Source organism: Branchiostoma floridae, chromosome 1 (assembly GCF_000003815.2).
Source record: "Branchiostoma floridae strain S238N-H82 chromosome 1, Bfl_VNyyK, whole genome shotgun sequence".
Classification (NCBI taxonomy): Eukaryota; Metazoa; Chordata; class Leptocardii; order Amphioxiformes; family Branchiostomatidae; genus Branchiostoma; species Branchiostoma floridae.
The window spans coordinates 14470816-14492393 of NC_049979.1; the positions used below are offsets into that span (position 1 = coordinate 14470816).

Consider the following 21578-nt stretch of genomic DNA (forward strand, 5'->3'; position numbering starts at 1 on the left):
CTCTTTCAATGTACTTCATTGTCAGCAATAAATCCTACCTATCTCCTATAATGGCATATTTTGTATGTGTTTATAGGGCAAGTAGCTATAGATCAAGGTCACCCGTGTTATACTCTCGCGCAAGGTCGCCAACCAGGTCACCAAGGTCCAGGTCACCCATCAGGTCCAGGTCAAGATCCCCAGAGCCAGGTATGATCACACAGTCTGTAAATGTTTGCTCTACACAATATGCACATAATCTGCTGCTAAATGTAGGATTGCTAAAAGATTTCCACAATCAGAGCTGAAAACACCCTTCTCTCTAACCTGCAATATTTCAAGTTGTGATTTTCTGTTGTAACTAGTGTATTTTTGTCAGCAGGCAACAAGAAGCCACTGACAGATTCCCTTCTATCTCAGAACAGAACGTCCTCTCCTGTTGAGGTATGTGCTCCCCACTACGGGGCAAAATTCTCATGTCTTCTGGACTTCATGCACACCTGCAGTTTGGCACAATTATAAAGATAAGATTACTTATAAAATGCCTGAATTTGGAGCCATTTTGGAATGGTAAACAAAGTGGTCAAGAAAATTGTTGTTTTCCTAAGTCTGACAGATGTCCCTGCCAATAGAATCTGAAATCCATCCTTGTCCAGCTTGTGTTCTGTGCTGGTGAGGCATTGACGTTTGGAGTACACTCAAGCTTAACAAGGATGGATTTCAGGTTGATTTGGTAGGAACGTCTTCTTGATGAGCCCAATTTTCCTGACTTGAATGTAGATGTAGATGTGGTGTTCATGTACATCTATTGTTGGGAGATATAATGTGCAAGTTAACAGTGACCAAAACAAGAGATGAGAGACAGATATATACTGGCATCTCATGTCACAAATAGAACAGGATGCTAGAATGACCAAAAGATGAGTCAATATGTGTGGACTGGGTTTAGAATTATGAGTTACAAAATCATTACTTTCTGCATTTTTTGCTTGCCATGTCAGTTTTTGTGAGTGGATTGTAGATGAGTAGTTTGTGCTGTGCTGCTGTGTACTTTTTACCTATTAAGCCTTTCTCTTCTTGATCAGATCTGTACTTACCGTAACTAGGTCAGCAACACCATCCTGACAAATCCCGTCATTATTACATAAAGGAATCTTATTTCAAGCTGTTAGAGGCATTGATTTCTACTATCTTTCACCCACAGCTGTGGAGAGGTGTTTTTGTCTAATTCTGAGAAAACGAGCTCCATCGTAAAAGTAAAAGCTGTCACTATTGTTTTGTTGGTATATTACAAAATCAATGAGTTTTCTCCCTTGTTGATAGAATGCCTTGTGGACAGCTTTATTGGTGCCAATTTTGATTGATAGACTACTACAGATTATAGCTTAGATGTAGACTAGGAAACAGTCATTGGGCACTTTTAAATATGCTGGGAGTAAGATTTCCAAGTCATCTGATGGAATAGAAGTAGCTGCTTATATCCGTGTGCATGTGCATGAAAAAGTATTGGGTTGCACTGAAGCACAGTTACACTGGCTGGTCAATACAGGTAAAGACATAACTCTGTGTTACACTCATTCTGTAGCCAGGGCAAGTTTGGTGCTTGTTAAAGTTGCAGTCCTTAAATGGCTGCTCAGTACCTGTTGATCAAGCTAATGTTCCTCACCCTGGCCTTTCTTTTATAGGTACTACATAACAATGGGAGATGACGGTGACTAGTGCTGCTGTAGGACTTGTCTCTGCATTCAAGGACATTCATAGGAGTTTTATGAAGTGGAGGATGAAAACTGATTTTTTTATGGTTCCTGCTGTTGCCACAGAGATAAAACACTGTCAAGCATGTGGATTTGCCACATATCACCTTGAGCAGTTGTTGATCCAAGAAAAAAATTGTTGTATTGTATATTTTTGTTAGAAGGAGAAATTGTACAATGGACAAAATTTTATTTTAGAGTGTCTTGAAATTGATTTGAACACTGATAAGGCTTGACATTGTGGTACTTCCTATTTCCCATTGGAGTCTTGGACCAACATATCTCTTTCTCTTCCAGCTACAAACAGGAACAAGAAATTATTTTCTAGTCTATTGAAACATTTAGTATTACATCAAAACACAAATTAGTATTTTCTCCTAAGGTTAAGTATTAGTGTGTAAAATATGTTTTATATTGCCACCTGAGCATTTTGTGATGGGGTCAAGACAATGTTACTTTCACATGTCCCATGAATGACAGGCACTTCTGAACAGACACCTACAGTGAGTAATGCAAAACAAGAGATGGTGTGCCCAGAGTTGTCATTACACCAGGCAGGGTACCTGAAGAAACTGCCATGCTGCTAGAGTTGTAGAAACCCTTTTGTTCAAGTCATGACACAACTTATTGAATGTGATCTTTCTCAGAATCACATTTTGAGAAACTCTAAGATCAAGATTTGCAGCAATATTTAGTTGCTGATAAGAAGAGAGTGTAACTTATTTTGTAAAACTGTTGTGTAAGTACATGTATGCTGTTATGTTGTGCCATCATATTGGTATAGTACTTCAGGGCCCAATGCTTAGTCTATGACTGTACTGGTGTGCCATTGTTGAATGATTTTTTATCAGTGTTGTATATTCCAAAGTCTGTTATGTAGGTCCAGTAATTGTGTGCCAAAGAACGTTTTGTACATCTTTGTGTTCCATTTGTATACATCATCAGTGTTTCATTGTGTATATCTATGATCTATATGCCACCATTATGTGGCTGTCAATACTGTGTGTCAAAGGGTGCTGTTTCACTAGAAGTGATAACTAGGGTTTGTGGTTTTATACTAGTATGTTTTATTTCTTTATCAGCACAGACTGACAACACAATCAATTCTTATTTTGTGTGACAGAGTTAACAGTAGATTTTACCTGATCCATGTCTTATATATGGACTGTGACTGTATTTATTCTAGAGAAGGCGATGTTAAAGTCAGTCTATGCAGTAGGCTATGTTATTTTGTTAGTGTATGCTGTGTCTTTCCTTTTCTGCCTCACATACATGAAATATTTCTGAGTAACTGACATTATTTAAACCTGTTGTACATGGCCATTCAGAATATAAACCAGATGATTAAACAAGCCTCTTTACTTGGAAACCATGAAATGAACTAGCATAGCCTTCGTGGACATGATGTGGGATGATTTTGTGGAAAATCTTTGTCTTACTAATGGTGATTTCTCACTGGACTGCGGTACAGTGGCAGTATGTTGGAATCTGTATACTGCAGCACCTTTGTGCTTTTGTTACCAATTTTCCGTTGGGGTCACACTGACGTTTGCGTTTCATTCCCCTTATGAGCGGATTGTTGGAAATCGCAACATTGTCATAGATTTAAAAATATATATATAAACGCAAAACATCAAACAGCGATTTGCAATGATAAAAGGATATTCAGTGTAAAGTAGAGTGGAACCAAGCTACCAACATCTATACCAAGGCTCATCTTGCTGTTTGGTGTCTTATTGTGATGTACAGGGCACTCTTGGAGCTGACCTCCAGAAGATGCTCAGCAAGGTTCCGTCCATTGGGGAATATGCAACTGTAGCGTGGAGTCATTTCTCAAGCTACTGATTTTTCGCAGGCTCGTTTTGCTTTTTGGTGTCTTCAAGAACATTAAAAGGCTGTATTTAATCTCCTTGATCCCTTCTTGTTTCATGTAAGTACAGGACCAATCTCGGTAGATCTTAACGACTGAGGTACGAAAGATGTCGGTAGCTTGCGGAATGAGTCCACTCTACACGATAAAAGGATGTTCACTTATGATAGTTGGCACAGCATAGGTAACAATACTAACATTGTGTGGTGTACGTCTTATCTTAAAAGTCTTCTGCAGTAACAGAAATGACCCAAACGAATGGACACGAACCATATGCAGATTTCGTGAACCAGATTTCACTTTATCTTATGTTTTATAATATGCATGTGTAATGAAATATGTTAATAGATCTATCAGAACTAACCTCGAAACTGACATCTTACTTTTTACAAAATCAATGCAGCCTCATGACGACACATCTGCGTTTAGTTCGTACTCCTTGGTGTCCATTGGCTCCCATTAAGTCGGTACGTTGGCGGCATTTGGCCACTTGCCTTGTTTTAACTTTTGTTTCAAACAATCACCATTTCCAGCGGTACATTAACGTTTGTTTGGCGCCTGAATTTACCATTAAATGGATAACTACATCGATAAAGGAAACAGGAGCCAATCGTCAGCTTTTTAACTGTTTATTATGGATTAAGTTTGGATGACAATAATAGTGAGACGGCCATGCAGTAACTAATATTTCTAGATTTCATGGTTTAAACTAATAAAACAAGCTAAACACATTGCAGCATCTCTTACTGGAACTCACCGAGTTCTCTTCATCTACAGCCCAAACGTGCAATAAGTGTAACGGATAGTAACGTTAACATTTCCGATTTACCAAGACCTTGTAGCCCATTTCTAGGGGAGAAACGCATTTATTTAAGCAAATTGACTTTAAACAAAGCTCGATTGTATATGTGATGTTGTCATCGGCCGTCGACGATCCGCCTCAAGGTTCAACGAAGTTAGTGCAGAAGGCGTCAATCCCATTTCCATTGAAGTTGTAAGGGGTGTTTGCACACGCCAGTTTGCACGCAAGTCCGTTCCACTTGGAAGTCTGTTCATCGTGAAAGAAGAATCAAAATCAGACTAGCAACTAGCTTTCGATTACGTTAGATATCCAGGTAACAAGATACGCAAAAAGCAGTTACTCAAGCAACTGGATATGGTGTTGGATTTTGATTAGTTGCCGTGCTCCTTAATTGCATCGTTAAAAGACAAAGCGTCGCATTTGCTTGTACGTGTATATTCCATTGCCAGCGGCAAGCGATGGTAATCTCCAAGCTGATATTGGGATGGGAACTTAACGTTTTCTACCTGCCCAGATGTTTTTTTCTGACAGAAAATGTTTTTACACGAGTTAGACCTCGGTATCGTGGGAAATCCAATTACACAGACTCCGTGTTGCATAGAAATGGCTCGATCGCCTGCCTGATCAGCTGCCTACACGTCTTTCTACATTATTCAGTCACTCTACAGGTGCACCACAGGATAAGGCGGACAGAAAAAGACTTCCGAAACACCAGGGGAAAAAAAACAGGAAAATAAACTTGCGGATATGCAGGCTTTTCATTTGACGTCATATGCGCCATTAAGGATTACAGTCTATGCCTGTGAAACAATTAATCCAATAATGGGCTATGATAATCCAAACATTGACACCCGGGGATTCAACTTATATTCACTATAACGTCCGTGAAAAGCCTGTATATCTGCTTGAAGATCACTAGTTGACAACCTACCTCGAACATCTGACTGCACCCCAGACACTTCATCAGACATTCAAACTCGGTGTCCACCCTGCCGGACGACACAACACACACCATGGCCAGGAGACACAGCACTATGGACGGGGACAGGCGGCCAGACATCTTGTACAGCATACTTCTCTCTGTGTTGTCTAGTGCAACATGTTAAACAAATATACCTTAGTGGACTGGGCACTTCTGAGAAACTTTGCCGTTGTCTCACAGGTTTAAGAAAAGTATGGCTTTACACTCACGGTATTTCTTCGGGCTTTTGTCATTGACTTCAATTCAAAATTCATTCAACGGAATCGTATTTTTTCTGATTCCACTGTAAGGAGATGATTTATTCCAAAAACATTGTGTATAAATCTACCAAAAATAACGGGGAAAGAAGGCGCGATGTAGCCCCCAAAACTGTTAGGAAAGTTCCAGACCATGCATTCATGCCCGAGGACGAAGCCTCTGTGCTACACTGCAGGCTGTGCACCTTCGTCTGATTACTTACTGAGTCCTGCCGTAAATTGCTTTATTACAGCAGCTCCAGTTGGTCCATAAACATGCCCCATACAACATGTATCTCTTGACGGCAAGAACAGATATGGAGGACGATGAACGGGTCCAGATTATACTGGCCCACAAAGAAACCTAAACAATCATGTACATATAATGTAGAGCTCAAAATTGTCAAAATGTATCCATCGACTAGTGGAGGCCTTACGAAATCGATACCAAAGAAAAGCATGCCACCAATAGTCCTTATAGTGTCACATCTGTTTTCATTGACTGCAAAAAACGGTCTAACGTGTTTGTAATACGAATCTGAAGTGCCTTTGGTTTATCATAACGTGCAAGTTTCCTGACATCACTGACCCACAGTGGATCTCCTGCTATGTACATGTGGGCCCGCGATAAAAGCAGTTAAGCTGCGACCGTTGCGTTTTGATCAATGGAAATGGTAAAAAGACATGTTTGCACATGTTAAAGCAGCACCGGGAATGAAGTCCAGCCTTGACCGATCTAGTCTGGACTAAAGTGAACAAGACCAGACTCCAGGCTACACCGGCAACGCACATCCAGAGATCGATCCTATTCGTGAAAATGACTTTGACATTTGACATGACCTTATGACGTTCCACTATCCGACAAAACTCTTTATGAAGAGACGTTTGATGTACTAAATGATGTGCCTACACTAGCAACACAGCCAGCACTGCTTACCTTTGTCAGGAGGTGTGCGGGTAGCGCGGTGTGATGACTGAAGGTTAAACCTCGTCACGGCACGAAAACCACTGATGATCTGTTCTACACAGGAGCGCCCCGGAACTTTATAGAGGTGACGTACCACCAGATACCCTCCGGGCACGTGCACAGAAAAAACATGTGACATAAGAGACACTCCCGACACTTGACGGTAACAGATGGGTGGTCAGGTGATTTGGCTTCCCGCGTTGGTTGGACGAATGGTCTGTGCGTCAATAAGCTTGGGTCGACAAAAAGACCAGATGCAGTGCATTTGATATTCTCTGGTAAGCTAACCAGGGCCAGTTTTCTCTATCCATTCTATAATCACTTGATTTCGATGGCTATCAATTTTAGGCAATTACTGTGTCCATACGCCCACAGTTGATCGGATTAGCCGCGCAGGATAATTATATAAGTCAGTGACCCGGACGATCGACATCATTTATATTCTTGCGGAAAACCCAACTTACACATGGTAGCGCTATTACTGGTTACTATGGCTTACCCGGCTTCGGTCTGCTTTAGCGGCAGAAATAACTCCTACCCCCGGCTGGACCGGCTGAAGAAGTCATAACTACACTCCTTTGATGTCTACAATTAATAAAATTAGTTGATCATGACAAAAATTTCTCCAGAGAAGCTGATTGGTCGGGGAAGGTTCAGCCGGATCCTTTGACAATTAATTCCTTCTACTCTAAGCCCAGATATGTCTCTATTCAGTTTCCGTCGCATGTAATGACTTTTTTCCATGAACATGAAGATCATCTTTTGGAGCCAGACTCACTCGTTTACATCTTATGGAGCAGAAAAGCACGCGTCGAGTGACACGATCCAACTGTAGCCTGACTAAATCGCGCTCCTAGCGGCCGGCCTGACAGTACAGTTGTCGACGGGAGGGGGTCATTAACCCCATCCAGCGAGAGGTTGTGTAAACAGGCTAGATTTCTAACTGGGGGGAGGGGAGGGGGGGGGGTTCATCAAGTACGAACACACAGTATATCACAGTCTCATCAAGGAACAAACTTTCCTGAGTCGTGAGGACAAATGGGTATTTATTACATCGGCGAAACATATAACATTAATTGTGCATGAAATGTTCAATACGTCCGATCTTTAGAGGGACAGGATCAGGAATGCGAAGGAACATGCAGATAAAGGAATACATCTTGGCATCAGACTATACAGGAAGGGCGGATAAACATGAGCGAACTGATGACGTTCTTTGTGCTAATGAAACGCTGAATGTTCTGATCGACTCTCCACGGACTGTTATTTCATTAGCTCTGTACAGCTGGGATTTGCTTCTGTCCTAGATTGAAATAATCTCGGCTGTCGCCAAGGAAGCTAATTTTCCGGCCCCTCCATTGAGACTACCTCCTACACATCAGTTACAGACGGACAGCCCTGATATTTGATAGATGCAGTTCGCGTAAGTTTCCAGGAAAACAGGAGGCTGATGACGTCAAGTAAGATGGTATAAACGGCCCAAATCCTTTTTAACATAAGGTGTCATCTGTTCTTTTCTACAGGTAAATGAACTCGGCTGAGAATCTTTCTCATTACTTGTCTAAAGACGGTTTATTATGTATTTCAATGTGTGGGGGCAGTTGGCACGAAATGCAATATCGCATTCAATTAACGCCCTAAAAATGGGCAAAGGCGGTATAAAATATCTTTATTACTGAGTCCGATGCCGATAAAGGTATCTTGCTTTGAAGGAGGATCGCTTCTTTTCTCCAGATTCCAGGATGAAGTGGCAGAAGTCGCGCGGGACCAGAGACGGTATGCTCTGGGTACAGAAGTTCACACACAGCTCGCCGCCACCTCTCGCCTCCCATAGCAGGGTTCCCTATGAAAGGATGCAGACGACAATGGCACAAGAACAGGACTTTTGTTTGCGTCGGCTGAATTCGTCCACGAATGAAAGACTCTGAAAAAGTGATGGCCTGTAGATTTGGAACTGATTGTAATACCCATGCTTTTGGTCATATCACACCAGGCGTGCCTATACTCTAAATGATTAATGTGGGTGGGGTTGTCATCAAACTTTTACAAGTGACGAGACTATGTTGTATTTGGACCTTTAAGTCCGAGTAGCACAGCTACGGGATAGCGAACCCTGCGTTTGAGTACAAATATCTATAAAAGTAGAACTGGTCACAACAGAAAGGACGGAACTAGAATAAGCTACAGAGTCGCTAACCAACAGAGTCTGACGTACCTTGTGCAGTTCATTACAGCCGAGACAAAGCAGTGCGCAGTTGGTGATGTCAGTGATCCATATTCCAGCGGAGACGCCAGAAATGAGCAGCACGCAGACTGAGAGGCACGTGTACAACTGTGATGCGGCCATCTGCACGGAAACATCACAGAGACATGGGCCGTCAATAGCAGGTTTTAAAATCAAAATTGAAAAGTCCAGAACAGCACTGTGCTGTTCTCAGCAAAATGGCCGCTCCACGCTTTACTTTAAAATTGTTTTCTCGGTAAGTGGTAGGAGAATAAGCTCCTTCAGAGACACTATCAAACTCTGTAACCTTTTTTTCAACCTGGGACAATAATCATTACTGTTGGTGTTGCTGCTTTAGCCAATTATTGTTCTTCGCCAAAGATTGAGTCTAAGCTGAACAAGAACTGAAAGAGTGAGACGACATGGCTTTTTGCCCCTCTTCATCGGAGATTGATTCGCCAATTATAGAATAGTCCATTTCAAGTCACCGAGAGGGATTTTACATACATGTAATATATGTGATAAGTTTGAATCGTTTTTAATGAAATATATCTAAGCGACAATAGGTCTTCATTAAAAGAAGTGAACATAACATTTTGAAAAATCTTCAAAGTGGTTGTGCAGGAGACTGTTCAGGAGAATTGTTTTCATCTCAACCATTTACAAAATGTAACAAATGATGGTAAAAATGGTAAATTAGGGTAGAATGTTATCTCCACTACTAGAAAAAGTATTGGAATTATTATCTTCATCATCATCAATATTTCGAAAGTCCTACACAACCGGAGAAATATTCAGGAAGTTGAAATGACGTTCAAAATATTCCCAAACAAATAATTACAAAGAATTGGGTTGACACTGTGATATCGTATTAATGATACTTGACGACAATGATTGAAACTCTTCAGAATTTCTCTACTTTTTGTTTTACCCTAACGTCCAAGGACAAACCAAGGACAAGGTTAAACCAAGGACAATAATCTTGAAAAAAAAACACTCGCAACTTTTTTGAGCCTCTGGCTTCACAAACGTGGCTGGCCAGTCACTGGCAAGGCTTTAGACCTCCTCAGTAATTACCATGAAAACTCCAACACCGAACCTTCAAAGATTTCTCACAGGAAACGAGATAGGAACGGCATCGATAGGGAACAAAGCCACAATTGGTGATCTGTACTGTACGATTTCAAAGAAATGAAGGGTCGACTAATAACAACACCCACACGGTAGGATCAAGGTGTTCTCAATAATATGATAAAAAGTACGTCTGTGCTGTTCTAACTGGTTTAAAGCGCCGGACGCAGCTGGTAAGGGATGATTTGGAACCTTAGGGTTGATGTTACCGCACGTACAGACGATGTAACCCCAGCCCTGCCTACGCCGGGAGTGATTGGCCAGGAGAGTCAGCCAATGTGATAGCTAACATTTTATCCTTCTGCTCCCAGCCAACGCAGTTATTCTGGTAGAAACTAGCTAGTGCAACCCGTCGGTTATTGTCATTATCATTGTTATAAACTTCCAGCAACGTAACCTGGTTCGTCACACCAGCCTACAAGCAATGCTCTCTGACACGGTCTGCTGCATTGAATCTCCACGGCAATAGACACCGCCACTTTCATGCAGTCAGCCTTCGAGCATTATTATAGGGCAAAAGCGTCGGTCGTAAATTAAGGCTAACGTCACATTTCCAAACCGGGGCCCGGCCGAGCTGTTGGAACCGAAAAAAAGGAATGTATACGTAGAATTACACAGAAATAATGCCAATGACTATTCTCTTGCCCACGTCTTGTGTAGTTTGGTGTCTTTTATATCGTACTTTTCGTTCCCGAAAGCTGCCGGGCCGGGCCCGGTTGAAAATGTGACATGGGCCTAAACGGGAGCAACGGGGTCTTTATTGTCCCACCAACCTCTCGGGCAAATCATACTTCTAACGTCTATTCGCCTTTAACAGATATGTCTGATTCAGACTGGTGAAGGAGACATCATATCACCTGTTGATGCAGACCAAAGAGTCTTATCTATCAATCTGCCTGAAGAAATATTATCTGATGTGATAGATCTTCTATATACAGTCATATAAAGTCTCAGGTAATCATTACCAAGATGTGGAAATAAAAGCTTACCTTCCGTTACCGTGGCGATCGGATGGAGACGAGGACGTGTTACAGGCTGAGCTAGGACGAGCCGATGAGAGGTGTAAGAGTGATGGGCCTCCTATATATACTGCGTTATGTATGCGCAGGTGAGTGAAACTGCGTAAGGACGGTGGTAAGGAAGGCGTGGCAAAGCTTTGCCTACGCACAGACTAATGGGGCAATAAAGGCTGACGTGTTAGACGGATCTTCGGTCGATCCCACGGCTTCGTTGCTAATTGCATCTCCAGGGCTTAAGAAACTTCACATCGCTGATCGTCCCTGTGTTACCAGCAACCGGCGAGACAGACAGCCGTCAAAACGACATATGGATTTACCTATTCAATTTTTTTTCGTTTGCATTGCATATCCTCCCGGTAATGACTTACAGGCTCTCTCATAATGTATCGAGATTTAGATATCTAACAATCTGGTTCGCAAATCGAGTTGATTGTTGATAGTCAAGTAGCAAAGAATAGGCTACAATTTTTAAGACTACTTTAGAATATCAAACAAACTTTCGGTATCGTTCATTTCTGATTACCCTTGGTAACCAAACTTAGTGTGATAGTGGATGAGCACTAAAGCTGTATCCCCGTGCGTCTTTCCTGTAATCGCCAATAGCTTAGCCAGAAGCGCAGTGAAGATGCTACTTCCTTCTAATTGGACCCATGGACTCATTAACACCTATTTCTTCATGTTGTGTGAAGTGCGTCATGTAAATGGATCGCACTTGAAAACACGTCTGGGAGCAGACGTTTGGAGTTGAAAACAGAAAAAGGCAATTAGACAGCGCCTACTTGCGTCAGTGCAGCAGGTCTATTATCTTACATCTGGATTGTGATTAGTTATGAGTACTGGTTCGGAGCCTTCCTCGTATAGTCAGTAGGATGAAATTCAAGTCTGTTATTTATCTTAATAAGGCGGAGGTAATAACACATTTTGCGCCAACAAACAGAACATACGCGGTGGTGTTGCGTAGGCATCGGCTGAGATGATAGTATGCCAGTACCAAGGACATGGACTGTGTGTCCATGTCGCATCTGTCCTACCAACGCAATCAGCCAAACTTCCTGTCCGCACATCACTGCAAAAGTCCTCGGACATTTTCCTGTTACGAAGACAAAATAGTTCAATCTCTATCTTGATGGCCAAAACCACATGCGGTGCCTTGATAACTGAAAGTTATATTTTTCCTTATTCAAATGACCTTCAGTAATTATCACACCTGCAACACAAGGCGTCTGATTTATGTGAACACGGGAAATGAGTCACTAGAGATCTAAATTCTACATGAATGATGTTATAAATTCGATTTCATAAGATGAAACGACGAACACAAGTAAATTGCCGCTATTCATTCTCAGCTGTAACCAATTAACACATACTAGTAAATCTATTTTTTTCATTTCAGCATCTAACAAAATTACACATGATAGTTCCGATGCCGTATGATGCGAGTTAATCATAACGTTATATCTATGTGCAGCTCTTCCTATTCAATGTAGGTTATCAACGAATTTACGAATTTATCAATGCACTTTGCTTTACCGATCATCTTTTGCCGTTGCTCTCTCTCTCTAGTTGATAAGCATGGACATTGCTTTTATTTAATCACCACACCATATCATACCAGTTTTCCACCTTGGCCGTAACGTTCTAAATTCGCATTCCTTCTAAAAGTCTACAGAAACATATCATGCAAACACTATACAACCCTCGATAAAAATTTTGACAGTATATTCGATAAGTTTTGTTACCATCGAGGTCTGAATTTGCTGTAACGTGTAACAAGGAGTTATGTAATGATAGGGCAAGCGCACCACGCTTGCCCTATCATTACCTTTGTAACAGGTGCATTGTACCCAGCATGCTTCGCTGTTCCAATATGGCTGCGCCCAGGTGATCGGAAAGGTTTTCTTGCTTCCCCTCGATTTTGGACCTATAAGCTTTGCAGCAAACTTTTATTCACATGTAATGCAAAGATAAGAAAAATGGAGACGCTGTGTCAGCCCAGGAATGTCATTTATTTGATGTACAGGTTGCGTTGTCGCCAAGGATGGTTTGTCAAAGAGACAGGGGGAGGGGCGGGAGTTTTGAACCGGTATTTCTCAGGGCAAAGCTATCGCACAACACAGCTGGGAACCAGGACTAATCACACATCTTGGTGTGTCCGAAATAAAACTCACGAATGGAAGACTCCTGTATCCGCTGCTGTTCGGTTGATGCATGCCGTGAGGCAGGGTGAAACTGTCATGAACGTTTTCGACAGAAAAACCAAACGGAAACAGAAGAACTGGACGGCCAGCCGGCCAGATCACGAAGACTTCGACTATCTAAGGGACGAGGTAGGAACAGAATGATGTCTTCTGTGTAACAGTGGGGGTTCAAGTAGTGCTAACTGACCATGCCAAACGCCTGTCAGGCTTTTGGGTCTGTCAGTTACGCTGCTATAGTGTTGTGATCCTAAGGACCCGGGTTCGATTCCCGGGTCGGTCAGGATGTTAGTATATATTGTTTCTTTCCGTTCTACTCGCCCGTTCTGTTGTTTCATCTGTCTTATCTGAACCTGAAACCAGTAGACATAGCACCAACGACACGCCGTGCTATCGTGTGATCCAGTGGTTGAGTAAATGATTCTAGGTAATTTTTTACTTATCAATTAGATTGGTCTAAATGATATGGAATGTTGTTGCTGCCATATTATCACAACTTAAGTTGAGATGTCCTCCATCAACAGTTTGACTTGAAGATTGTTTTTGTTGCAGGTTGCCTACAGAATTGCTGACAGAGTGTGTGACGTCAGTAGGTAGGTGAGGCGGCTGCTAAGTCATCGACCTTGGCCAACAGCAATAATATACAAACAACACAAAACAAGTCTTTTGACAGCTCCTTTTGAAGGAGACATGATTATTCCAACATATTTCCTGACAAAAATTGCCCTAACATTGCTTTTGTCATGCCAAATCTGTGACTTAGAAAAGATAAGTATGAAAGCTTCTCGTGTCACTGCTGAGGTTTGTGTGCACTCCAATGGTTCCAATGGTTTTCCTGTCTCTAGCCTGGTATTCAGACATTTTAACGTAACGTTATAGTTCCCGAATCTCTTCTGTCCTTTCTGCATTTGACTATGTAATGTTAACATTACAATTTGCAGTGAAACTAGCATACTAGTGTTGGAACAGCTGGCAATATGTTCACAAGATGAACTGAAGACATGACTTGATGACTGCCATTGTTTTTGTATCCCAGAAAATTTCCTGTTGCTCTTGACCTTGGCTGTGGGAAAGGTTACATCAGCAAGTATCTGAATAAGGTGGGGATGATCACCTTTTAAATGAACTTTTCAGATGTTTGTGTTTGTAGTACAAGAGCTATTATAAATGTGACAATCCTGAGTCATAGCAAGTGTACATATTATGTACTCCTTTGATAATCATCTGTTCTTTTTTTTTACAGGATATTGTAGAAACATTATATCAATGTGACACATCGGAAAAAATGCTGGAACATGTGAGTATAGTTGCATAATATCAGATAGAATATTAACCTAGTCTGATAAATTGTGATCTACTGAGTCACTGACTGTCAGGATATATGATTTGGATTAGCCTTCACCAAACTAACTATGCTGGCTGAAACATAGTAAATGTTAGCCAAATTGGGAGAATAATTTGCCTGAAAAGATTGACCACCATGGGATTTTATCTGGCTACACAGCTATGTTACCTTGAACATAGGCTGTTTTTGCTGAATTTTATGATCTATAACTTTGTTCTATTTGTACAGTAATATGCCTGCAACTTTCTTCAGACTTAGAACCCTGAGGCTTGTATTTATTGTAACCTATGACAGTATTATTTCCTGCAGGCAACAAACCGACCTTCAGAAGTGCCAACCTTGACCTTCCAGGCAGATGAGGAATTTCTTCCGTGCAAAGACAACAGTCTGGACCTGGTGGTCAGCTGTCTGAGGTAATGTGATTACATTTGAATCTGAATCACACATACCCATGTGGTAGAAGGGTATATAAATTATAGTACAGTAGAGTTGTTATTAGTTTTAAGTACATGCTGTATGAAGAACTTACTGCTTTGAGCCATGGCACTCAAGGAATACCGGTACTACCCTTTTTAAGACTCAACAGGCTATAGATGGCATGTCAGGTTGGGATTTGGAACTCAATCTTTTTTCCTATAAGTAGGATTTCTAACCTCTGAACCATTCTACGTTCAAATCATGCACTACTCCGAGTGAATGTAATGATTGCACATGTCGCTACTGTGTTTTCTTGATTAAAGCATGCCCGTAGCCAGGGGGGGTTCGGGGGGTTCGGAAGAACCCCCCCACATGCTCAAAGGTCCGCTTTTTCACACTCAAAGGTCCACTTTTTCATGCTCAAAGGTCCACTTTTTCATGTCCAAGATTTTTTTCAAAGGCATGACTGATTTGCATTATTCACTAATAGACATTTCATTCAATCCTAGTGAGTCTATCAGCAAAATTTGCCCCCAGAAAGTGCAGGAAATGGCTTTTCAGAGGGTCCAGATTTCACAATTTCCCCGGACCTCCATTGCAACGCCTCCCACCTTTGGTATCAGACATGGCGAAAATATGTCGGGGGAGTCGGCCTCGAAGACTTATGCCAAAAACCTTTTGTATTTTAAGACAAATTCCATTGAACTTAGCCAGCGAATTTTGCCCGTCAAAATGCAGGAAATGGCGTTTCAGAGGGTTATGATTTCAATTTTTCCAGGGGGAGCATGCCCCCAGACCCCCCTAGGCAGCTCACGCCTTCGGCGTGAGTCTCGCGCCTGCGGCGCTCGATGGTCCCACAAGTACTAAAAAGAACCCCCCCAACCAAAATCCTGGCTACGGGCATGTAAAGTACCCACCCCAATTATGATACACCCCTCCAATTTTTTCCATCGATCTTGAACACATTCTGAACCAGATAAATGTTGTACACGAAAACAATTTGTATAGTTTTGCATCCTTCCTAGATGTGAAGCACCACCTCAAGGTCCTTTTCCCATTTATCCATGCAGTAACCTGCACCAACTTACAGCACCTTTTGGATTTTGAGAAGTTCAAAAAGTGTGTGCTTTATTGAAGAAAATAGGTTAAAGATTTTCATTCCTTGTATGCTTCAATCAGTGCAGGTTTGCAGTCCTAACATGACTGTTATCTTCTCTGTACAGCTTACACTGGGTCAACGACCTGCCTGGCTGTCTGCGACAGGTAAGAAGCCTGCAGTTACTTTCAACTCTTCCTGTTGACTGGAGATGGGAAATGTGATGCTCAGTTTTTTTACTTTGATGGGAGTCATTCACTCAAGAGAAGCTGCAGGTCTTGAGGCTGATTGTGACTGTACTGTGTATGTATTAATTGGAACCATTTCTCCTGTATCCTGTTGACTTGAGTTGCCTTTGTTAGAACCACGTTCACTCATGTTTCAATCATATGGCTATGTCTTGTGGTGTGTGTCATATGGCTAATCAGCCTCAAGTCAAGAGCTTGGTTTCACTGGTGAATGATGCGTACGTGTGTCTCTCTCATTAAAAGTGATTATAGAGACTCTTCACAAGTCTTCAGCAATTCAAGTATCTCCTGATAACAGCGTTATTCAGTTACTCAAATGTGCCCAGTTTTCTATATTGCTGTTATTTTGCTCTGGAAATAATGTTGACAATGACAGCGTTGATTTGTAATTGCTTTCTACTTCACAGATATACATATATCATATCTACTAAGGTCACAGCAAGTAAATTTAACGCGATAGGGCAAAGCAAAAAGCAAGATTTGGGTAAAAAAACAAGATATCTAAATTTTCATAATGGACACCAGAAATGTTGTAACAGGTATTGAAGCGACAAAATATGATATCACAACCAACAAGTCTTTTTTTTCTGTATTCAAAAGGTGCACAACTGACATTAGTATGGTAGACTTACCAAGTTGACAACTACAGTCATAGTTACTAAATTGATGCCACTTCACTTCTACAACAAAGGTCATGGTTTACATTTAGTGTCACTTCCACAAGTGCAATCAAGGCTACCACACTATATGTTTTTTTTTTCCATTTCGATTCTCTCTCGTCTTGTTCACCATCTTTAGTCTTTTCAAATTCAGGAGAAATTAATGATATTAATGATCATGTTGATGTCATCCATCAAATTTACCTGCTGTGGCCTAATGAAGGTTATCAAAAGGTACAGTTTCTCTTCATAATGAGATGTAGTCAGGGCTACCCAACTAGCCAGAGGCTGTTGTTCCTGAGGTACTGAGGCCTGGCCTTTGGATTCTAAATTGATAGACACTAGAATGTTCATGCTCCCGGTATTTTCAGGTATGGAGTGCCCTGAAGCCTGACGGGTGCTTCATTGGTGTCATGTTCGGAGGAGACACGCTGTTTGAACTCAGATGTTCACTGCAGCTGGCTGAGACAGAGAGGGAAGGGGTAAGCAGATACAGTCTGATCACTAGTCTTCTTGTTTCAGGAAGGCATGCTGTCTTCAGGAAGGGATAAAAAAATCAAGTTTTAGAAATCTGAATGGCAAATCAAATTCACCTTGGATAAGTCATCCTTTTGAGCGCCCTAGGTAGATGAATACCAAACAAAACACCTACTTCATTGATTTACAAAAAAGAAAACCATATGGAAGTAAAAAAAAAAAAAAAAAGACGTTGTCACAACTTATTTATAGCAGGATTACAAAAAGAGCTTGTTGATATAACACGACTCCAAGTAACCCAGAGTTTCCTCCCCACCATGTTCCTTGCAGGGCTTTGCTCCGCATGTCTCCCCGTTCACAGACGTACGGGACCTTGGGAACCTGTTAACCCGGGCAGGATACACCATGCTCACTATGGTGAGGCAGATTCTCAGCTCTGTTCTTCAGAAACAAAGGAAGTCTTCCTCTGATAGTGCATCTGTTTTCATGGCAGTACACTGTCATTATATATATACATTAACTCAAACAATAACTATATGTCTAACCATAAAATGTGTTGTTCTCTCATATTTTAGAAATACATGTGTACCAGTAGTACTAATCTGGTAGATCAGCATGAAATAAGAGTATTAGGAGAAAAAGTCACATTCAGATGGAGTTTTTCCTCCCTTCATTCTTAATTACGTCATAAATTTTCACTTTAAAATAATGAAAAACCAAGAAGATAGATTTGTCCATTGCCACCCAATACAGGACATGGATGACTTGACAGTGAACTTCCCGTCCATGTACGAACTCATGGCCGACCTGCAGGGCATGGGAGAGAGCAACGCATCGTGGGCCAGGAAAGCCATCCTCCACAGAGACACCATGATGGCTGCTGCTGCAGTGTATAAAGGTGGGCTGTGCCCTGGCTTTTGGCAGTGTCTTTTGAGTAGGGATATAGTATTGCAAGCAAATCTGCATTGTGCATGTACAGCAGGAGTGGACGTTTAGGCAAAGGAGAAATGCTCTTCTTTCTGTATGCAATATCACAGCTACATTTGTTGACCAGTTCAGAATAGGTATTCTTTTGTCCCTGGAGACTCTGGATCTGTACCACAAATATGCAGTCATGTATATTGTAGGCATTTTCTCCTGCAAGCTCTTTCATTCATTCTTCTAATTATTGCTGTTGTATGTTGCAGACATGTATGGAAATGAAGACGGCACAGTGCCAGCAACTTTCCAGCTGCTATACATGATCGGATGGAAGCCCCACAAGTCTCAGGTTTGGACATGTTGAATTAGCTTTCCAAATTGCAAGTGTCAAGAGCTACTGTATATACTCTCTCAATGCCCAGTGTCCACAAAGGATGTTCAGTGTATCAATTTGGCTAGTCATGTAGGCAACAGCATAAAAGTGGAGTGAAAGTTTGCTCAAAATGGTGACTTGTTTCTTTCCTGTTCATTTCCTCAGCCCAAACCAGCCAAGAGAGGGTCAGCCACAGCATCCTTCGGGGACCTCAGCAGTGCCCCACCTCAATCAGGACAGAATAAACCGACTTAACCGTTCTTAACTGAGAGGATTGTAACAACAAGCTTGGCTGATTGGGAACATTGGGAACGGCCTTCATGACTAGATACTGGGTGGTTGAAAAGTGGGATTGTATCCACTACTACTATCACTGGCGGATCCAGAAATTTGTTAAGGGGGGGGCGCGCTCCATGACGCGGCCGAACGCCGCGGCCGCGCAGCGCAAGCTGCGCGGGGGGAGAGCACGAGAGGGGGTTCCCCCCCTCTCGTTGGGGGGGTATGGGGGGCCTCCCCCAGAAAATTTTTAAGAAATAGAGGCTCTCTGGTGCATTTTAGAGCCATCTCTGAGCAAATTTGAGAAACAAATTAACACTGACTTTTTGTCATTGTCTGTGGCTGTTTGCACGTTAGGGATATTTTTTTAACAACTACCACCAAGGAGGTTGAAAACAAACCTAACGGAAGCTAGTTCCTCCTTCTTAATATTCATAAATGACGCCACGCTACACAAACAATATCACAAAATTATTTGTATCTGGCTGTCGATGTGACTTGCTCAGCGAAGCGGCTTGCGCTCCTATAAAATCGCATAGAAATCTCGTGGGGTCTGAGCGGCTTGCCGGAGACGATTTTGAAAGTGTCTTACGCATTTGAAATTACATATATTACGGACTCTTTTTGCTTCTGTGGTGGCAATTGATAAGGGTAAATCGGGAAAAATGGCAAAAAAAAAAAAAAACGTCGGCACGAGCATCGCGGCGACTGATCAGAACTATAGTGGGGAGGGGGGTGCCGCCGCACGACGCCGATTTTCCCACGGCGGGGTCGACCGGTCGAGTCTCTCTAGCCGATGACGGACGATAGAAATCATCAGTTTATAAAAAATAATTAACTTCCGCTGATTTTCTGGAGATCTTACAAAATTTCCACGCTCACGCCGATTTTGGCTTACAGCGGCCCGGCACCAGTTTCATGGGGAGATATTGATGCGGCTGCGCTCCGTCTCCAGGCCTTTACCGTTTACGTTTAAGTTTAAGCTTACGTGACTCTGAAGACCCAAACCGCAAGTTTCCCTAAATAATTACCAGAAAATCTCCTTTCAAATAAGCGAATTAGTTTTATAACGTTGCCAATATTCTTGGCGTCCCTCAGAAGACCTCTAGTAGCCTGGGTTTATTTTGCCAATTTCTTCCTTTTGCCAGCTGAAGGGGGAGGCGCGCGCCTGGCGCGCCTCCCCTTGGATCCGCGCGTGACTATCTACTTTTGCATCCAATCTGCTATTTATTCTGCCTTGTAAGTTGTTGGAAGACCTTATCTGTAACCCTTTTTAATGGTTATGTCTGGAAAGTTCAATTTAGTTTGCCAATCCCCATTTACAGACCCCTCCAGGTGCATCAGGCATGACACTTATATAACAACTGTAGATGTATTTACTTAAACCTATGTTTACTAAAATGTGCACGAATAAACATTTGACCTACTTGAAAACATCTGGTGACATGGCATACTGAATAATGTATTGATGGCGAATAGATCAAGTACAAAATATCTACTTCATAGCCTTGTTCTTCCTAAACCCATCATTTTATGTGGTCTGATGTGATTCCTTGTGGCTGGCTGTATACAGAATGTGATGGACTTTTCGAACTGCCTCATGCGTTGCACAACATGGGAGCCTTTAAGTCTAAGTAAGCCTCACAATTGAGCTCCAGTTTCCAATTAGTTGGTAATGGAGAGACCCCTGGGTGAAGTCCTGGGGTCAGGTTATCTTGGTTGGGGTTACACGCCTACACCCATCTTTTAAAAAGGGACATAAGATAGCCCCGTGTTCAAAGGGGTGTCTCAAGCACGTTAAAGGGGAAGCAACCACACCCTGTAGAAAATATACCCTTCTACTGAAACAGCGAGGAAACTTGCTGCCACTAAGCACTATAAAGGCCTGAACAAACTAATAATGTAACCTAATGAGGGGGACTAGATGTTCCTTTTCAACTGGGAATAATTCTGAACAGCCACATTTCAAAAATAATTACTTGGGCCAAGTCATCAGACTGTAACATCGCCAGTACACACCCCAGAGGTGATCACAGCTCAACATGATTACCCCAGGAGAGTCCCAAGGACAGGACAGTAATTCGCACCACCCACCTGGGACTAAGTGACTCAGTATACTGGCACAGATGTGTGTCTGTACCAGTAAATCACATTTTAGAAAGGTGTAATATCTGTGCAAACACAGCAAATTTTCTGAAACGGTACTTTAGACACTCAGACTGATTGCTGCTGTTACTGGAGTATATGGTTACATGTGTTGTGGCATTTGAATATTTGCCTACAAAACAGTTTTTTTAATCATACTGTGAGAAAAACTAGTGTAATTGATATGTCAACAGCATTAATACTGCATGAAATACTACCAAATCCAAAGCAGCTGAAGTGTCTATTTACTATGTCATAAACGTATGAGTCACAAGGTGGCACTTTTGTGTGAGTGAAAATAGCTGTTCCATTGTTGAATGGTCTTGTGCTTAGCTCAGCTGTAACGTGTAGGTAGACAGGGTGTTTCTGATTTTATTATCAGCCTGGTAACCTGTTTGTATTCCCAGACCAAACTCACGTTTTCAACTTCCTTGTTTTACCAAGATGCGTGCATCTTTGACC

General features: G+C 41.9%; 3 protein-coding genes and 1 long non-coding RNA gene across 11 annotated transcripts in view; 2 read left to right on the forward strand and 2 right to left on the reverse strand.

Moving 5' to 3' along the window:
- Window positions 1-3102, forward strand: part of LOC118410413 (centrosomal protein of 128 kDa-like) — a 50677-nt gene extending 47575 nt beyond the window's left edge. For 6 of the 7 annotated variants that reach the window (XM_035812140.1, XM_035812133.1, XM_035812124.1 and 3 more), the window contains 3 exons: window positions 77-189; window positions 359-423; window positions 1665-3102. In XM_035812140.1, coding sequence (XP_035668033.1) covers window positions 77-189; window positions 359-423; window positions 1665-1688 — 202 coding nt within the window. In that variant the 3' untranslated portion in view covers window positions 1689-3102. The remainder of the gene's footprint in view (window positions 1-76; window positions 190-358; window positions 424-1664) is intronic. The other variant, XM_035812149.1, reaches the window with a different exon arrangement.
- A 1114-nt stretch (window positions 3103-4216) lies between these two features.
- LOC118410486 lies at window positions 4217-6747 on the reverse strand. Its single transcript, XM_035812228.1, has 3 exons — window positions 6561-6747; window positions 5337-5494; window positions 4217-4651 (listed from the first exon to the last, which is right to left on the reverse strand). Exons 1-3 carry the CDS (start codon window positions 6727-6729, stop codon window positions 4544-4546), a joined length of 435 nt encoding a protein of 144 aa, XP_035668121.1. The 5' UTR covers window positions 6730-6747; the 3' UTR covers window positions 4217-4543.
- Window positions 6748-7598: 851 nt separating this feature from the next.
- Window positions 7599-11052, reverse strand: LOC118410502. The gene is made up of 3 exons (XR_004830562.1): window positions 10935-11052; window positions 8806-8937; window positions 7599-8433 (listed from the first exon to the last, which is right to left on the reverse strand). It is a non-coding gene; the product is annotated as an uncharacterized LOC118410502 (long non-coding RNA).
- A 1798-nt stretch (window positions 11053-12850) lies between these two features.
- Window positions 12851-20474, forward strand: LOC118410462 (arginine-hydroxylase NDUFAF5, mitochondrial-like). Of its 2 annotated transcripts, none has more exons than XM_035812197.1 (12): window positions 12851-13291; window positions 13712-13752; window positions 14196-14259; window positions 14403-14456; window positions 14799-14917; window positions 16145-16184; window positions 17296-17406; window positions 17732-17818; window positions 18155-18299; window positions 18589-18671; window positions 18861-19056; window positions 20173-20474. In XM_035812197.1, the coding sequence occupies exons 1-11, from the start codon at window positions 12938-12940 to the stop codon at window positions 18948-18950; spliced, it is 1188 nt and encodes a 395-aa protein (XP_035668090.1). In that variant the 5' UTR covers window positions 12851-12937; the 3' UTR covers window positions 18951-19056; window positions 20173-20474. The 2 variants fall into 2 exon arrangements, with proteins under 2 accessions (XP_035668090.1, XP_035668099.1); XM_035812206.1 differs by having other exon boundaries at window positions 12853-13291; window positions 14814-14917.
- The last annotated feature ends 1104 nt before the right edge of the window (window positions 20475-21578 follow it).